Source organism: Felis catus, chromosome E2 (assembly GCF_018350175.1).
Source record: "Felis catus isolate Fca126 chromosome E2, F.catus_Fca126_mat1.0, whole genome shotgun sequence".
Lineage (NCBI taxonomy): Eukaryota > Metazoa > Chordata > Mammalia > Carnivora > Felidae > Felis > Felis catus.
The window spans coordinates 44,975,366-44,995,190 of record NC_058382.1 but is presented as its reverse complement, the minus strand read 5'-3'; the positions used below and the strand labels follow the sequence as shown (position 1 = coordinate 44,995,190).

The 19,825-nt window shown below is 42.6% G+C and overlaps 1 protein-coding gene across 1 annotated transcript in view; it reads right to left on the bottom strand.

Moving 5' to 3' along the window:
- Positions 1 to 19,825, bottom strand: part of WWP2 (WW domain containing E3 ubiquitin protein ligase 2) — a 151,249-nt gene that overhangs the window by 110,011 nt on the left and 21,413 nt on the right. The window contains exons 2-4 of the mRNA XM_023245698.2: positions 14,334 to 14,418; positions 7,642 to 7,789; positions 7,177 to 7,298 (exon numbers count right to left, since the gene is read on the bottom strand). Coding sequence (XP_023101466.1) covers positions 7,177 to 7,298; positions 7,642 to 7,789; positions 14,334 to 14,403 — 340 coding nt within the window. The 5' untranslated portion in view covers positions 14,404 to 14,418. The remainder of the gene's footprint in view (positions 1 to 7,176; positions 7,299 to 7,641; positions 7,790 to 14,333; positions 14,419 to 19,825) is intronic.

Sequence of the window (19,825 nt, the reverse complement as noted above, 5' to 3'; positions counted from 1 at the left end):
TCACACTAATAAATCTGAAAAATCTCATGAAACAATTTTTCTCAGAAAATAATGAATTAAGAAAACTGATGCAAGATGAACCAGAAAAGCTGAACAAACCAATCATTATGGGGTAAGAAACTGAAAAAGTCATCAAAGAATTATTTCAGAGAAAGCAGCCAGACCTAGTTGGTTTTACGGGTGAGCTCTTTCCTGCATTCATGGAACAGATAATTCCCAAGTTATAGAGTCTGTTCCCGAAGTTGGAAAGAGCTTTAATTTACTTTATAAAATTAGCTAAGCCTCAATTCCAAAGCTGACAAAAATAGTACAAACTACAGACAAATGCCACTTGTGAATATAAGTGGAAAACCCCCAAATAAAATACTAACAAACAATTCTTAACAAAAGTTACAAAAAATAATCAAACATGAGCAACAGGGTGTATTCAAGAAATTTTAAGATTGTTACTATTAGGAAATCAATATAAGAAATAGAAAGAAGAAAAATCATTTAACTATCCCAATAGTTACCTAAAAGATATCTGACAACAACAATTCAACAACAAAAAAAAACAATGATTAATTATTAATTAAACTGAGAAGAAAAAAAAAAGAGAAAAAGAGCTTACTAACACCCAACTTTACATCCAGAGAAGAGTCATTAGAAGCATGGTTATGAAAAGGCGAGATGTCCACTCCATCACCACTAAAAGAGGAAGCTGTATGCAAAGCAACTAACAAGAAAAAAAAAAGCATAATTATCTCCTAATATGAGCAAAATTATCAACCTTAGAAATCACATCAAAGTCTACCAAGAAAACCCAAAAGAAGCTATTGAAAACATATACTAAGAATTCAGCTATTGAATGATTATGAAAAAAAACAAAACAAAACAAAACCCACACATGCAGAAACTAATAGTCGTATACAAACAACACTAAGTTAGGAAACCTAATAGGAAAAGATCCCACTGAAAATAAAATCAAAAGGGTTTTTTAAATTTAGAAGTCTGGGGAGCCTGGATGGCTCAGTCAGTTAAGCTTCGGACTTCGGCTCAGGTCATGATCTCACCGTTTGTGAGCTCGAGCCCTGCATCTGGCCCTGCACTGACAGCTCAGAACCTGCAGCTTGCTTCAGATTCTAGGTCTCCCTCTCTTTCTGCCCCTCCCCCACTCGCACTCTGTCTTTGTCTCCCAAAGATAAACATTAAAAAAAAATTTTTTTTTTTAATTTAGAAGAGTCTATCTAAAGATAACTTCAAAATGGGGGCGCCTGGGTGGCGCAGTCGGTTAAGCGTCCGACTTCAGCCAGGTCATGATCTCGCGGTCCGTGGGTTCGAGCCCCGCGTCAGGCTCTGGGCTGATGGCTCAGAGCCTGGAGCCTGTTTCCGATTCTGTGTCTCTCTCTCTCTCTCTGCCCCTCCCCCGTTCATGCTCTGCCTCTCTCTGTCCCAAAAATAAATAAAAAAAGTTGAAAAAAAAATTAAAAAAAAAAAAAAAGATAACTTCAAAATGATCTGAGTCAATTTAGAGACACTCTATGTTCCTGGGTAGGAATTACTGGTACAGAAATTCTCCACAAAGGAACTTTACATAGGATGGAATTCCAACAAAATCTGAAGGGATTTGAGGGGAAGAAAGTAGGAAGAAGAGGAGAACCTAACAAAATAATTAAAGTTCAGGTAGTGTTGGGGCACCTGGGTGGCTCATTTGGTTAAGTGCCCCCCTCTTGGTTTTGGCTCAGATCGTGATCTCATGGTTCATGAGTTCGAGCCCCTGGTCAGGCTCTGCACTGACAGTGCGGAGCCTACTTGGGATTCTCTCTCCCTCCCCTCTCTCTCTCTCTCTCTCTCTCCCTCCGCCCTTTCCTCTCTCGCTTGCTCTCAAATTAAATAAATAAACTTTAAAAATAAATAAATAAATTTCAGGTGGTACTGTCATATATGCAAAGAAAAGAGGAAGATTTTGAAAAGGAGAGAAATTCAAATAGTCAGATATTAAAACATGGTAATATTACAACAGTTAAGACAGTGATTGTAAAAGGCTAATAAAACAACAGATGAAATGGAAAATCCCCCAACAGGCCCAAGTGTGTATGTATATATATGTAGACATTTTTTAATATAAGCTGAAGATAAACAACCCAAATCATTGGGGATAATAATCACAGATGGGTTATTCAGTAAGTAGTGCTAAATCAATCAGTTAACTATTTGGGAAAAATTAAATTAGATCCTGGGGCACCTGGGTGGCTCAGTTAGTTGGGATCTGACTCTTGGTTTCAGCTCAGGTCATGATCTCCTGCGTTCAAGCCCCAAGTCAGGCTGGCAGCGTGGAGCCTGCTTGGGATTTTCTCAATATCTCTCCCCTCCCCTCCCCTCCCCTCCCCTCCCCTCCCCTCCCGTCTTCCCTTTCTCTCCCCCTCTCTCTCTCTGCCCCTCCCCCACTCACAATATCTGTTTCTCTCAAAAATAAACACTCAAAAAGTAAAATAAAATTAAATCCCTATTCACACTGCACACAAAAATAAAATCACTTAAAGAATTAAATGTAAAAAACAAATCACAATGAACTAGTAAAAACTAGAGGTGACTATTTACCTGATCTCAGAATGGGAGAAAGCCTTTCATAAAGGAAAAGGCTACAAATACAAAGGGTGACAGATTCAACTACAAGTTTAAAACATCTCTTTGGAAAATAGGGGGAAAAAATCTACAAAACTAAAATGCAAATGAAAAACTGGAAAGATTTACAAATTATAAGACAAAGAGTAACAGCCTTAACATATAAAACACCTTCAAAACTAAAAGACAAAAATGCACCCTTTGATATAAAAATGAACAAAGGACGTTACTAAGGCAATAAACACACTCTAAAGATATTCAATCTCCTTCAATAAATCACAGAATCATATAGGTAGAGTGATATTGGAGGAACTTCAGAGACATAACAACCAAATTCAATGAGGAGACCTCGTCCGAATTCAGGTTCAAGCAAACCAACTTGAAAATGACACTTAGAGGGGCGTCTGGGTGGCTCAGTCGGTTGAATTTCTGACTTTGGCTCAGGTCATGATCTCACGATCTGTGGGTTTGAGCCCCACATCAGGCTCTGTGCTGATAGCTCAGAGCCCAGAGCCCGCTTCAGATTCTGTGTCTCCCTCTCTCTCTAACCCTCCCCCACTAGCATTCTGTCCCTCTCTCTCAAAAATAAAATAAAAACATTAAAAAAAAAAGAAAAGAAAAAAGAAAATGACACTTAGAGATAAACAGGTGAAACTGAACAGGTACTGCGCATCAGGTGATCAATCATAAGGAATTCATGTCAATATTGCAAGGTGTGATAATAGTATGATAATCACAGACAAAAATATCCTTTCTGTTTCCTCTCTGGGCTCAGCCCTAATTTGCAGAGTCACGGCTAAACGCACGAAGAAGGTCAGAATCCCCGGTAAATGGAGGACCCGTGATGGTGCCTCCCACAGGAAAAGGGTGAAGAAGATTGAAATAAGCCAGCACGCCGAGTGCTGTGGCAAAACCAAGATGAAAAGATGAGCTGTGGGGATCTGGCACCGTGGTTCGTACGTGAAAACGGAAGCCGGTGACCTGCAAGAGGGCTTCCACCGTCACAGCAGAGTCGGTCGTCAGAAGCCTGAAGGAGCTGAAAGAGCAGTAGAAGCTCCACCTCTTCAAACACTACTAGTCTACGATAAATGGGTTCACGTATGTAACACGATAGAATAACAAAGAAGGAAAATATCCTCGTGTTTTACGAGAGGCAGGCTGAAGAATCTAAAATATAACGCTGGAACATCTGTAATTTACTTTGAAATACTACAACCAAAAAGAGAAATAGATGAAGCAAATGTGGCATACTGTTAATTATCAAACAGGCAAAAACAATATATGTATGTGTGTGTGTGTGTGTGTGTGTGTGTGTGTGTGTGTGCATGCGTGTATATATATTTTTTTTAATCAAGCCAATAAAGGCCAAGATGCAACAGAAACTAGCAATCTTGGCCACTGCTGATGGGAGGGTAAACTGTCAGAACTTTTCCGGAGAGTAATTTTGCAATGTGTCAAATGTCACAAATATGTGAAAAATGTTTAAACCCTGCAAATCCATCTTCAATAATTTTTTTTTTTAACAGACAGAGTGAGAGAGAGCCAGGGAGAAGGACAGAGGGAGACAAAGAAAGAATCTTAAGCAGACTCCACGCTCTGTGCAGAGTCCAATGCGGGACTCGATCCCGTGACCCTGGGATCATGACCTGAGCCAAAATCAAGAGTCAGACGCTCAATGAAATGAACCACCCAGCCACCCTCCTCTTCAGTAATTTATGACAAGTAAACTATCAGCAATGGACACAAAGATTTATGTGTGTATATATATATATACTTACATATATTTACCATAGCATTATTTATGACTGTAAGATACTTAAAACTACCCCAGTATCCAAACTTAAATTTCCACACGACCACCTGAGAAACTACTACTAGGCAGTCATCAAAAAGTACATTTTGGAAGAATAATTAAAGCCGTATCAATATATTTTACGGTATAGCAGCTATGGAAAACAGTATACCAGTTCCTCAAAAAATTAAACAAAGAATTACCATATGACGCATCAATTCTGCTTCTCAGGCACAGATCCAAAAGAACTGAAAGCAGGAACTTGAACAGGTATTTGTACGCTCGGATTCATAACAGCACCATTACAACAGGCAAAAGGTGGGAACAGCCCAAGTGTCTCTGGACAGGTGGATGGATAACAAAACGTGGTATGCACATAGGACAGAATATTATTTGGCCTTAATAAGAAGGGAGATTCCAATACATGCTACAGCTTGGAGGTGCCTTGAGGACCTTATGCCGAGTACAGCAAGCCAGATATAAAAGGGCAAATACTGTATGCTTTCACCCAATTGAGGTAGCTAGTCAGATGCATAGAAAAAGTAGAACTGTGGGCGGGATGGAGGGAAGAGGAGAAATGAACTGTGCAGTGGGTAGAGAGTTTGAGTTTAAAGTTCTGAAGATGAGGCACCTGGGTGGCTCAGTAGGTTAAGTGTCTGACTTCGGCCCAGGTCATGATTTCACAGTTCAGGGGTTCAAGCCCCTTAGTGGGCTCTCTGCTCTAAGCGCAGAGCCTGCTTCAGATCTTCTGTCTCCCTCTCTCTCTCTGCCCCTCCCCTGCTCATGCGTGCATGTATGCACTCTCTCTCTCTGTCAAAAATAAACATTTATAAACAAAGTTCTGAAAATGAATGGCAGTGATGCTTGCACAACAAGCGTGTACTCAATTGCCACTACACGGCACACTTACGAATGGTTAAGACGGTAAATTTTATGTTATGTGCCTTTTATCACAATTAGAAAAAAATAAGTAAGTAAATAAAGATCTACTGAGGGGCACCTGACTGGCTCAGTCAGAAGAGCATGCGGCTCTTGATCCTGTGGTCATAGGTTTGAGCCCCACGTTGAGTATAGAGATTACCAAAAAATAATAATAATAAACAACTTTAGAACAAAAAAAAGAGGGGCACCTGGGTGGCTCAGTCAGTTGGGTGTCTGACTTTGGCTCAGGTCATGATTTCATGGTTCTTGAGTTCGATCCCCACGTCGGGCTCTGCGCTGATAACACGGAAACTGCTTGGGATCCTCTCTCTACCTCTCTCTGTCCCCCTCCCCTGCTTGCACACACATGCACTCTTCCTCTCTCAAAAACAAACATTAAAAAAATGTTTAAATAAAAAAAGATATACTAATACATTTTAAAGAGAAAAAATGTAAAATAATATGTTGTAAAATAATATGTTTTTGTATGGTCACGATTTTGTTTCACGGATGTCTTAAATATATACATGTGCAACAGGAAAAAAAGGCTCAGAAAAATACATATCAAAATGTTAGCAATTATCACTAAGCACTGTGGTTTACAGGAGAATTTTATTTTCTTTGTACGTCTGTGCGCTTGTGTGTAATTTCCAGTTTGGCTACAATTACTTTTACAATCAAAAGCAAAGGTATGTTGACGGAACAAATGAAGAAGAAAAGAAAGGACACTCACTGGCTGCTGATCCTAACGTGACAATGTCCACAAGTGTATCTCCAAAAGACATGATAAATATAACCCTCCTCGATAATCAAATTATAAAAGGCAGGCTAGAGTTTGAGAAAATAAAGACAGACTCAGAAGAGAAACCATCAGGGAGCTCCCTGCAGAACTAAAATAGAGGCGTATTCCTGGTTTTAAGCAATTTCTGAAGCTGCGGCAGGCTCCCCACATCTCTGGGTGCCCGGCCGAAAGGGAAAGACCAGGGGAACCTCAAACACCACTCGAGCGGCCTGTCAGAAAGAAAAGACTTTTGAATCCACGCAGCGCTCACCCGGGACTCAACACTCCCCACCCCCACATCCCTCTTAAGCTAACTCCACTTTCAGAAAATATTTTCTAGACAGCAGACATCAAGAGAAAAAGGAGCCTTTCTTTCCATGGCGTTCCCTCCCCACATATGGTACCGCTCTCAATAGAGGCTTTATGAGGGAGGGTCCAGATACCACAGCCACGGGTTATGCCACTGACCACAAGCAGCAATAAATAGACGTTAGGGTTTAGATTTCCATGCAGCAGAGGCACCCTGAATAATTAAGACACAGCTTCCAGCACATTCCAACATCCAGTAAACGTTCACTGAGTGCCTACTAAGCACAAGGCACTACGTGTAACACCATTCCCCCCTCCACACAAACACACAAACACACCGACACACAAACACACGCAGCTTCTTTGTTCCATTCAAGGACTCAGACTAGGAAAGTAATGATTTGGGGTGCAGGCATTTGACGGTTTGATTCAAAATGTCACATGTCTCCGGGATTGGGAAAAGAGAGTCAGAGGCAGAGGGAAAGCATTCATCCTTGAGAAAGGATCAAGGCGACACATCACTGCATCCCAGCGCTAGAGCCCGAGGACAAAATAGGCTGAATCCCACAGTGAAGGCAGAGAAGAGCTCTCGCCTTCCTAAAACTCCACGGGCAGCGTCTATGGGGAACAGAGTCCCCGCAGCCCCTGGTCCTGGAGGAAACCGCATCACCGGGTCTGTCGGTGGTGTGTGAGAGAAATCCAAGCCTTCTGAATTCTTCTCCCACCCCCCACAGATGAATCATGTCGGCCACCCCATCATCATACGTACTTTTGCCCCCATTGTTCTTCAGGACATTGGAGAGGTTGACAGAGGCGGTGCCTAGCAGCTCATTTCTCAAAGTATGGCAGCTCCAAACCTTCAAATCTAAATGACTCTGGGCCGTGACATTCCTGGAAAACAAATACTTGATTCATCACATCCAAGCATACTGGTCACTCCTACAGCTGAGAAGAAAACAGATCAACTATACTGCTGACATCCTGGCGGGGGGGACCTCAAAGAGGAAGACGTTCACGTACACCCTTTCCCCCACAAAGCTGGCCCTGTAACCATCTAGCTAATAATGAGTGCTCTGTGAGCTCAATGATGTAGAAACACCTGAAGAGAGGTGCCTTGGGTACCAAAGGCAGAAGAGTTTGAGGCCTCACAGGAAACCTGGATCTCCCACAACCCCCTTGGAGAGCCTTCTCTCTTTCTCCCATGTTACTGAGAAGAGAAGGGACTTTCTCTTACAAAATGATGATCTCATTCCAGAGAAGCTCCGAGCTCCCAATTCGCTTCCCAGTCTTCTTGGTCTCACTGGGGAGTCCATCCACTGCCACCTCCACAAATGAGTTAATTCGAGGTTGACGATTATGCACCTTGGGCTTTGCTGACACCACTGGACAGGAAAGAAAAGTCAAAGATGAGTCAGAGGGCTCCCAGCTGCCCCCCTGTGGCAGATGTTCTTGCTCTTTTCTGCTGTTACGTTTAAAAAGTAAGTTTTGGTTTCTTTCTGATGCTCAACAAATTTTTTTTTTAAAAAAGGAAGCTTAAGAAAAGAAACACTCCTAACCTGAAAACTCTGGGATAATTATCATTAAGATGTTGGCAAATCCAGACTTTCATCTCTTACGCCCCCAATTCTTTAAGAATTCTTCTCAATTTTATTTTTTTTTTTTTTAATTTTTTTTTTCAACGTTTATTTATTTTTGGGACAGAGAGAGACAGAGCATGAACGGGGCAGGGGCAGAGAGAGAGGGAGACACAGAATCGGAAACAGGCTCCAGGCTCTGAGCCATCAGCCCAGAGCCTGACGCAGGGCTCGAACTCACGGACCGCGAGATCGTGACCTGGCTGAAGTCGGAGGCTTAACCGACTGCGCCACCCAGGCGCCCCAAGAATTCTTCTCAATTTTAAATGGCTGCAGTACGAGCCCATTGTACAGACATGCCACAATTTAGTTAACTATTCTTTCAGTGCTGAAAAGACTGCTTTCAATTTTTCACTCTGGGAAAATCATCATGAATATATAGATTTGCATGCATTTCCTCCAAATGATCTGAATATTTTTTAAAGTTCCCAAAACAGTTTAATTCCTTTGCCAAAAGGATAAACCCACGTAGATGAATATATTCATTTCACCACCATAGCATTGAGTATTAAGGTTTTTTTTTGTTTTTTGCTTTTTGCAAATCAGATAGATTTTAAAAAACATATAAATTACGTAAAATTTAATGAGCACTTGTTACAGACACGATGCTGTGCACACGTCATCTAACTCCATCCTTTAAACAAACCCATGGGGCAGGGAATATATCACCACCCCCATCTCAACCAAGAGGAAGCAGGCTTGGGGAAGTTAGGTCATTGCCCCAGAAAACATAGCCAGGGAGCTTCAAACCAGGATGTGCACCCAGGCAACCTGACACCACACCATGCTATACATCGTTACCAGATTCTGCGTATCTGTTCTACTGCTGTTCTTCGATTACTAGTGAGGGTCAATGTTTTTTCCACGTGCTTGTCAGCCATCTGCATTTCCTGTTCTATTTGTATCCTTGATGTGGCAGCATTTCTGATGTTTATTTGGTAGCAGCAAGCCAGGCTAACAAGTATCCATACGCCCAGGGCCAGACAGGTGTCTCTTATGGCACACATCAGCCACAATGGAAACTCCAGGTCACTGGGATGGAACACAGCTAAGATGTCCTCTATCCCATGCCCCAAATCAGAGCATAGGACTGGCATTTCTTACCTATGATGGCAAGACTGAGCTCCCCTCCATCAAGATTCCCTTACAGAGTCCTGTAAGGGTCCACAACTTGACAAAGGACAAACCTAACTCTGGATTCTTTTAACAATGCCTGTCTTCTCCCAGCCCAAAAGAACAGGAGAGAGCAAGGCAAACAACAACAACAGCAAAAGCTGTGGCTAAGATTCAGAAGCAACAAGGGATGGTACTGGGAAAAAACAGGTTGTGGTGGCGGGAAATGTGGTCCAGAGTAGAAAACCGAAATACTTTTCACACAGACCAAGGTTAACTGAGGCCACCTAGTGGTGTGAGCATAGCTCTGCACCCAGACCCTTAAGGTGGTGGAGCAGGGGGCCGACTAGTTATAATTCTAGTCCTATCATTTTGAGCTGGACAGTTTCTTTGAAATCAACAAGTTCAAGCCCTTCATTTAAAAGTTGGGCAACTAAGGTTCAGAGAGGGGAAATAACGTATCCAAAATCACGGAGTCCGAGGCAAAAGCTAAGCTGGGAACCAAGTCTCCCAGCTCCCGGCCAATTCTCTGAACTCTGCCATGATGTTTCCTTTTTTGCCCCTCTAGTTTTTTCCCTAAGTATTTTTGTTTGTTTTGTTTTTGTTTTGTTTTTGGTCTTCAAAAATACCAAGAATTCCTATAAACCCTTCACCTAAGGGTCACCAAATATTAACTTTTCACTATATTTGATTTATTATTCTTTCTCTCCCCCGACTCCCTCTCGTACACATTCACATTTGTTTTTGAAACTTTGAGAGTGAGTTTCAGATGCTGTGCCCCCTTTCTTCTAAATGCTTCAGTGCATATTTCCAAGAACAAAGACATTTTCTGACAATACCACAGTATAATTATCAACATGGCGAAATTTAACATCCTTTAAAACTATGATCTAATGTACAGACCTTATTTAAATTTTGTTAAATGTCCTATCAGTGTCCATTATAGCAAAAGAGAAAAGAAACTTTTTTTCCCCCTGGTCCGTCCAGGACCCAATCTCGGATCACATATTGGTAGTTTTATCTTGAAGTTTTCAGTTTCCAGAAAAGGTGAAAGAATAGGACAACTAATACTTGTATACTGTGCAGCAACTGCCATCTGGCCACCTTTGCTTCTTTCTCTTTCTATGTGTGTGCCTGTGTCAGTGCTATTCAAGAAAATATCAGTGATAAGGGGCACCTGGGTGACCCAGTGGGTTGAGTGTCCAACTTCGGCTCAGGTCACGATCTCATGGTTTAGGAGTTCAAGCCCCACATGGGGCTCTCTGCTGTTAGCGCAGAGCCTGCTTCAGATCCTCTGTCTCCCTCTCTCTCTGCTCCTCCCCCACTCGTGCTTGCTCTCTCTCTCTCAAAACTAAATAAATAAGGGGCACCTGGGTGGCGCAGTCGGTTAAGCGTCCGACTTCAGCCAGGTCACGATCTCGCGGTCCGTGAGTTCGAGCCCCGCGTCAGGCTCTGGGCTGATGGCTCAGAGCCTGGAGCCTGTTTCCGATTCTGTGTCTCCCTCTCTCTCTGCCCCTCCCCCGTTCATGCTCTGTCTCTCTCTGTCCCAAAAATAAATAAACGTTGAAAAAAAAAATTTAAAAAAAAAAAAACTAAATAAATAAACATTTTTTAAAAAAAATCTTCAATGATAAGCAAAAAGTTCTATGCCAGCACAGTCCAGTGCAATGCCATGAGATACATGTGGCTACGAAGCCATTAACATGGCTAGTATGACTGAGGATTTGCATTTTAAATTTAACTTTAATCAATGTAAAAATTTCTATGTGGCTGTAGTGGCCATCTTATTGGACAGCACGGGATACAGACATATGACGTCTATGTCTATATATGTGCATGAGTGTGCATATATCCACAAACTTTTTTGGTAAACCACTTGAAAGTAAGTTGTAGACATCAAGACTGATCAGCCCTAAATACTTCCAGAACGCAATTCATACAAGTAAGGATGTTCTATATGCTGTACACCTGAAACGAACAGAACACAGAAGGTTAACTATATTTCAATTAAAAATAATAATAATAATAAGGAGGGTCTCCTGGCTGGCTCAGTTGGTAGAACATGCAACCCCTGACCTCAAGGTCATGAGTTTGAGCCCCATGCTGGGCATAGGAAAGAGAAAAAGACATTCTCCCACCTAACCACACCACCATTATTATACCTTAACAAATTTAGTCACTCCTATCATTTGATACTCGTTACATATCCAAATTTCCCCAACTGTTCCAAACATGTTGTTATAGCTGGTTTCCCCCAATCCAGGATCCAACTGAGATGAGCAAATTGCATTTGGTCGCTGGCTCCTTAATCTTTTAAAATCTACAGTGCTCCCCCTTCTTTGTCCATGACAATGCTTTTTAAAGACTTCCACCAGCTCTCTCATTGAATGCACCAAAGCCTGTATTTCTTAAATTGTTTTCCTCGTGGTGAGATTCACATTGAACATTTTTGTCAAGAATACTACACAGGTTACATTGCAAACTTCTCACCATGCACACTAGGTTGTCCTCCTATTGTGGATGTGAAGTTTGATCCCTTGGTTAATGTGGGGTCTGTCAGGTGACTCCACTATAAAGATACATTTTCCCCTTTGTAACATATAATTAATCAGGGGGGTGATATTTTGAATGTTTCTTTTTTTAATGTTTATTTTTATTTTTGAGAGAGAGAGAGAGAATGAACCGGGGAGGGGCAGAGAGAGGGGGACAGAGGATCCAAAGCAGGCTCAATGCTGATAGCAGTGAGCCCGACGTGGCGCTCGAACTCACCAACCACGAGATCATGACCTATGGCAAAGTTGGGCACTCAACCAACTGAGCCACCCAGGTGCCTCTGAATGTCTCTTGTTCTTAAAACACAAGCCAAAATAAAGGTCTCAACATATGAGCAGGTTTATCTGGAAAATTTATTTACTGTTCGATGAAATATAAATGCCAATTTCACATCTTCACATGGGATTTAGCCTTTAAAGTTAACAAACAAGGGGGGAAAATCACACATGGCCAAAATTATGCCCTTGAAAAGCTCTCAGGAAGGCACAAAATAGAGTCTGATAGATGGTCTTTCTGTAGATTTCCAAAGGCCAGTTGAAGCCATGTTGTGCTGTTTTTTAGTATTTAGTTTCTCAGTGCTTCTTAAGTTAAATATCAGATAAAATAGGTCGCTTATGTTTAAGGGCCTTGATATATTTTTAAAATGTATCTTAAAACTCTAGGACTGCATTACAGAGAGGCACAAGGGAGGGAACAGCATAGTCACATCTCCCAAATTACACTAGAGGCTCTATCAGTGAAACACAACAGAGGAGGAACCACCCACACCATTTATTTTGTCATTTCTCTTTTTTCCTTTCTCCCTAACCATTTGCCTAAGTGGCATTATAGACTCCCTATAGGTTAAATGCACATATAATGAGATGCACCTGTATTATCAAGTTAGCTCTTTCCACGCGAGCAAAAAATTTCACAATGAGGAAAGGCAAACAGAGAAACCTTTACAAGTCACTATGTGTTCCTGAATAATAAGGCCCCAAAACAGGGACTTCATTATGTCACCAGGCTCCATGGACATACTTCTGTTTTAATCTAGGCTTGCTAATTACTAGACAAGGTAGTAAAAGCTAAAGTCGCGAGTTCAAAGCTCTATCAAGTTCACTCTAACGCTTCTCCCCCCTCCAAAGACCTAGAACAGCCATGGAGACATCAAGAAAAATGATGAAAATGTATCAAGACTTTTTTTTTAATCCATAAGTAAATAAGAAACAGGCAGAGGACATGAACACACAATCCACAGAAAAGGAAATACAAGTTTCCCTTAAATTATGGTAAGAGGCTAAACATCATTTATAACTTAAAGAAATGTGAAATAAAACTATGCTGACAAAGTTATTTTTACCAATCAGACTGGCAAAGAGAAAAAAGGTCTGACAACACATTGTGTTGGTAAAGATGTAGGGAAATAGCCACTCTCATCCACTGCTAGAAGAATATTCCTTCCAAGGAAGGCAACACGGCTCTCAAAATCACAAAACTACATCCCCTTTGATATGTCTGTATGTGTAATACTACCACAAGAAACTGGTAATGTTAGTTTCCTCCAATCAGGGGCACTGAGGAGCCGGAGGAAAGGAAACAATTTTAAAGTATGTGAATAGATTAAATAAATGAGTGACATTTACATTTCAAAAATAATCATTAAAAAAATGATGACACAATTTTGTCTCCAAATGACTGTGCCTCTGAGAGACCTGAGTGCTGATACCGAGTGCTGTTTCCCCCGTCCCCAGGCATCTCCCAGGGCTCTTCTGCAGACCTAAGGCTACCAAAGCTACATTCTGTCATTCAAGCAACATTCACTGGCAACCCAATATGTTTCCAGCACTGTTCCAATCACTGCGGTATCAGAAGTAACCAAGACAGACAAATATCCCTGTGTTTGTGGTGTTTATATTCTATTGAAGGAGACAGTTAACGAAGGAAATAAATATATGTACTGTGTTAAATGGTGACAAAGCTAAGAAGACAAATCTACGGTAGTGAAGAGGACAGATATGAGGGAGGTGGGGGAGGGGGAGGCTGCATCTGGGGGAATCAGGAAGGCCTTTTGAAGAAGGTGACTTTTGAGTAAAGACCTACAGGGGCACTTGGGTGGCTCAGATGGTTAAGCGTCTGACTCCTGGTTTTCGACTCAGGTCTTGACCTCACGGTTTCATGGGCTCGAGCCCCGCATCAGGCTCCATGCTGACAGTGTGGAGCCTGCTTGGGATTCTCTGTCTTCCAATCTCTCTCTGCCCCTCCCCCAGGCGCGCTGTCTCTGTCTCTCTCAAAAATAAACTTAAAAAAAAAAAAAAAAGAAGAAGTTGGCCCATTAAAAACAAAAAAAAGACCTCTAGAAAGTAAGGAAGCAAAGCAGGTAGACATCTGGCCCCAAAGTATTTCACTCAGAGGGAACAGCAGGTACAAACACTCAGAGGGGGTAGCATGCCCAGCACCTTCAACAGAGAGCAAAGAGGCCCGTGTGGCTATAGCCGAGCACATGTGGAAAAGAAACAAGAGATGAGGAGTGGGAGTGGGGGTGGGGTCATATCATGAGGGGTCTTCAGCTCCCACCGGGCGAGATGGAGAGCCCCGGACGTGTTTAAGACCTCAAAGGGCAAACCCCTCGCACGGCGCCACTCACCTTTCAGAGTAAGTTGAGACTTCTCAAAAGGCAGAGCCACTCCTGTGCGGCTGGAACTGGCAGATGCCATGTCATCACCAGAAAACTGCAAGGCAAGCACAGCAGTAGGTTTGCAGAGTACCTGGTAAGACACTGGGGAACTGTATTAATTTTAATATGTGAATGTAAAGATATGAAGTCCAGAAAATATAAATATCCAAGCAACTTGGTGTTACTTCTGTCACGGTGGCGTTTGGCTTGTAACGACTACGGGCCTAGATGGATCTTGGCTAGCCCAGGAAGGACACAGGACTACTAAACCAACACGTACAGGAGACAGCCTAAGTAACACCTTCAAAAAAAGAGTCACAGTTCAACAATATAAAAAAAAGGGGGGGGGCGGGGGGCTGGGGGGCTCAGTCAGTTGAGCATCCAACTCTTAACATCAGCTCAGACCATGGTCCCAGGATCGTGGGATTGAGCCCCGCATTGGGCTCATGTGCCAAGTGTGGAGCCTGCTTGGGATTCTCTCTTTCTCTTTCCCTCTGCCCTCTCCCCTGCTCACTCGCTCGCTCTCTCTGAGAAAAAAAGAAAAAAAAAAAAAAAAAAAAAGGGAGGCATCCGGTGGCTCAGTTGGTTAAGCATCCGACTCTTGATTTCACATTTCATGAGATCAAGCCCCGCATCAGGCTCAGGGCTGGGCATGGAGCCCACTTGGGATTCTCTCTCCCTCTCCCTCTGCCCCTCTCCCACTCACTCACAAGTGCATATGGATGCTCGCTCTCTTTCACAATAAATACGTTTTTCTAAAAATCCAATTTTTTAACCCATTTTTAATTTTTTAATGTTTATTCATTTCTTGAGAGAAAGAGAGCACAAGCAGGTGAGGGGCAGAGAGAGAGGGGGATAAAGGATCCAAAGTGGGCTGTGTGCTGACAGCAGAGAGCCCCATGCAGAGCTCAAACTCACAAACCATAAGATCATGACCTGAGTCAAAGTCAGACGCTCAACCAACCGAGGTGCCCCAAAGTAAACCAATTTTTTAAATCAGCAAAAGATGTGAATAGACATTTCTTCAAAAAAGATATACAGGGGCACCTGGGTGGCTCAGTCGGTTGAGTATCCAATTTTGGCTCAGGTTATGATCTCATGGTTCTTGAGTTCAAGCCCCACATGGGGGTCTCTGCTGTCAGCGAGGAGCCCACTTTGGATCCTTGGTCTCCCTCTCTCTCTGCCCCTCCCCCACATGCACACACGCACGCGTTCATGCTCTCTTTCGCTCGCTCAAAAATAAACATTAAAAGTGTTCAAAAAAGGGGGCTCCTGGGGCGCCTGGGTGGCTCAGTCGGTTGAGCGTCCGGCTTTGGCTCGGGTCATGACCTCACAGTTCGTGAGTCTGAGCCCCACATCAGGCTCTGGGCTGACAGCTCAGAGCCCGGAGCCTGCTTCGGATTCTGTGTCTCCCTCTCTCTGCCCCTCCTCCACTTGCACTGTATGTCTCTCTCTCTCAAAAATAAACATGAAAAAAAAATATTTTAATTAAAAAAAAAAAGTGTTCAAAAAAAAGGATATACAAATGGCCAAAAAGCACATGTGGGGTGTGCTTCACTACCTCACTCCATCTTGGCTAGAGGTATAAGTCTATCTTGCATTTGGAATGGATCTCTTAATCGTATACGATTTTGTAATAGCATCCTTTGTCATTTGAAAAATATTGGTTCACTGAGCTATGTAGATATTCCAAATGTTGACACATTTCATTATACACTATCCAAAAACAGCACATTTGTGAAATGTCACCAGTGATATCATCAGACAGATCTTTAAGTATTGGGAAACTGTCAAGCTCTTGGTGGTAGATATGTGTTCCAAAATTCTACTTTTCACTTCAAAACTCATATTTTATCATTGGCAACAAATGCTGTGAGCTGTTTTCCTTCAAGTGACAGGCTCACTTCATTCATCTTCACGAAAATGTCTGCCAAACACCCAAATCTAGTAACTTCAGTTAAGTGAAAATAGTATTTCACAAAAAAAGCAACGAACTCAGCTCTCAATTCAAACACTCACAAAAGTGCTTTTTCTCAAGGCAACCATTATGGTTCAGAACGCAGAAGCGCCTTGAGCATAGTTTCCATTTCATCAAAGAGAATATTAAAAAAGACACGCATACGAGTCAAGACTTAATAAAATTAGTAACTTTTACTGCTCCATCAAGTACATTCTTAAGTGCAACTAACTGTTTTCTTCTCTTTCACCCAGTATGCCCCACTGAGGAATACGGTGACAACAGCTGAGAGGCGTGCCACTGCCCGGATTCAAGCTACGGCAACAACAGCTCTACCCACCTTTGCTTTTGCACCATCCGTGCGTATGTGATCACAGAGGAAAAAGGCAAAGAAAGTTGTTATGAAAACAATTTTGATCTTGCAAAACCCGGTAACTCTCAAGGGGCCGCCAGAGGTAGAAGGACCACCCCTGAGAACTGCTACTGCAAAAACACTGAAATTCCTATTCTATTCAACATCATTAATACCTTCTCTCATTCTTTTTGTTTCTGATCTCTCCTCCGAACTTCCAATCCTGAAGAGCTCTTCAGCCTTAAAACAATGCATGACTCCACGAATGGAAGCCCTTTACGTGAGGATGAAATGTGGCCACTGTGAAGTCACAATGATTTTGACATTCTCCATAGCTAAGGTCAAATCATTTTGTGCCTCAAGATGTTAGCCCAAAACAAAATAATCTGCCTTATTTGTAAGATATATCTAGTCCAAAAAATTTGTAAGTGATTAGTTTTTTGTTTTTTGGGTTTTTTTTCTGGACTGGTCTGTAACAAGCATTTTACTTCAATCTTACATATGGAACAGCAGTGGAATCCCCTGAAAAGTTCCAGGGAGCATATGGCAATATGATACTGGAATGGTGGAATACGGGAATACAATACTGAAACTACCCTTATCGAGTTCTCAAGACTAGAGCTCCATGTTATTAAACCTGGTAGTGAATTCTCAGTCCTCGTCTTACGTGACCTGATGGATCCATCACTCTCTTCCGTGACATGCTTCCTTCCCTTGGTTCCAGAAGTCACACCTGCCTGATTTTCCACCCGCCTGGCCTGCTGCTCCTGCTCAGCCCCTTTGCGGGCTCCTTTTCCCCTCCTCACCCTCTAACATAAGGGTGTCCCATGGCTCAGGCGTTACCCATCTACTGGTTATTTCACTGGTCTCATAGCTTTAAATACCATCTATTTGTTGAGCGTCCCATACGGTATGTCTGCTACAAACCTCACCCTCGAACCTCAGACCCTCTGTCTACTGGCAAAACCGATCTTCTGATATCCGCCCTTCCCCCACGAATGTGCTTCTCAGCCTCCCGCATCTCAGTTAATGACAACTCCTTCCAACCAGTGGCTCAGGCCAAAATCCTGGGGCTCATCCCTGCTTCTCCTTTCTCCCTCCCACCCCACATCAATCCGTCAATAATGCCTGTTGGTTCTACCATTAAAATATTCCCAGGTTCAAATATTTCTCTCCACCTCTATTGTCAGTGTCTTGGTCCAAAGCCCGGTGATCTCTTACCCAGATTGTTGTTTCTCCCTTCACCCCCTTCAGTCTAATCTCTACACTCAGCAGATTGATTTTTTTTTTTAATATGTACGTCAGATTATATCGCTCTGCTATTCAAAACCACCCAGCGGCTTCTCATCCACCTCAGAGCAAAAGCCAAAGTCCTGAAAATGGAGGTCCTATGTGCTACAGTCCAGACCCCTCTCTGACCTCATCCCTTTTCTCTCCCCACTTATTCCCTCCTCTCAAGCTACTACACAAGCCTCCTCACTGTTCCTTGAACATGCCAGATATGCTCCCCTCTTAGACTTCCACCTTTTCCATCTAGAATGTTCTTTCCCCAGTAGTCCACATACGTGGTTTATTCCTTCATTACCTCAGGCATTTACTCAAATGTCACTTTTTTATTTAATATTTCTTTTTGAGAGACAGCACACACACACACACACACACACACACACACACACACACGAGCAGGGAGGGGAGAGAGAGAGGGACCGAGACAGAAATCAGAGGCGGGTTCTGTGCTGACAGCAGAGAGCTCAATGCGGGCCTCAAACTCATGATCCGTGAGATCATGACCTGAGCTGACGTTGGACGCTTAACCAACTGCGCCACGGGGTGCCCTCAAATGTCACTTTCTTAAGAGGTGTTCCCAGACCACCCTATTAACCCTACCTCTCCACACACATTTGGGCCCATCCTTCCTTATTTTACTCTTCCTCCCTAGCATTTATCACTGACATGATTAATATCGTATTGATTTATCGTATTTATTGTCTCTCTCTACCCAGCCCCCCCCCCCAGAATGTAAGCTGCGTGAAGGCTGAGATGTGTGTCCCATCTGTCAGCCCTGTAGCCCGACTATCCAGAATGGTGCCTGCCCCATAACTGGAACTCCAGAAATGTTTCCTGAATGAATGAATTTGAACATCATTTTCTGAAATTTAAAAGGATGATGTTGTGATTCCCCAGTCTGAATTTGTTTGGGAAAAGCAATAAAAAGATCAACTCTTTGGGGCGCTGAGTGGCTCAGTGGGTTAAGCTTCCAACTCTTGATTTCAGTTCGGGAGTCACAATCTCACAGTTCGTGAGTTGGAGCCCCACACAGGGCTCTGTGCTGACAGTGTGGAGCCTGCTTGGGAATCTCTCCTCTCTCTGTCCCTCTGCTGCTCGCTAGCGCGTGTGCGCTCTCTCTCTCTCTCTCAAAATAAATTAGTAAACTTAAAAAAAAAATCAATGGCACAAAAACAGACACATAGACCAATGGAATAGAATAGAAACCCCAGAACTAGACCCACAAACGTATGGCCAACTCATCTTTGACAAAGCAGGAAAGAACATCCAATGGAAAAAAGACAGCCTCTTTAACAAATGGTGCTGGGAGAACTGGACAGCCACATGCAGAAGGTTGAAACTAGACCACTTTCTCACACCATTCACAAAAATAAACTCCAAATGGATAAAGGACCTAAATGTGAGACAGGAAACCATCAAAACCTTAGAGGAGAAAGCAGGAAAAGACCTCTCTGACCTCAGCCATAGCAATCTCTTACTCGACACATCCCCAAAGGCAAGGGAATTAAAAGCAAAAGTGAATTACTGGGACCTTATGAAGATAAAAAGCTTCTGCACAGCAAAGGAAACAACCAACAAAACTAAAAGGCAACCAACAGAATGGGAAAAGATATTCGCAAATGACATATCGGACAAAGGGCTAGTATCCAAAATCTATAAAGAGCTCACCAAACTCCACACCCGAAAAACAAATAACCCAGTGAAGAAATGGGCAGAAAACATGAATAGACACTTCTCTAAAGAAGACATCCGGATGGCCAACAGGCACATGAAAAGATGTTCAGCGTCGCTCCTTATCAGGGAAATACAAATCAAAACCACACTCAGGTATCACCTCACGCCAGTCAGAGTGGCCAAAATGAACAA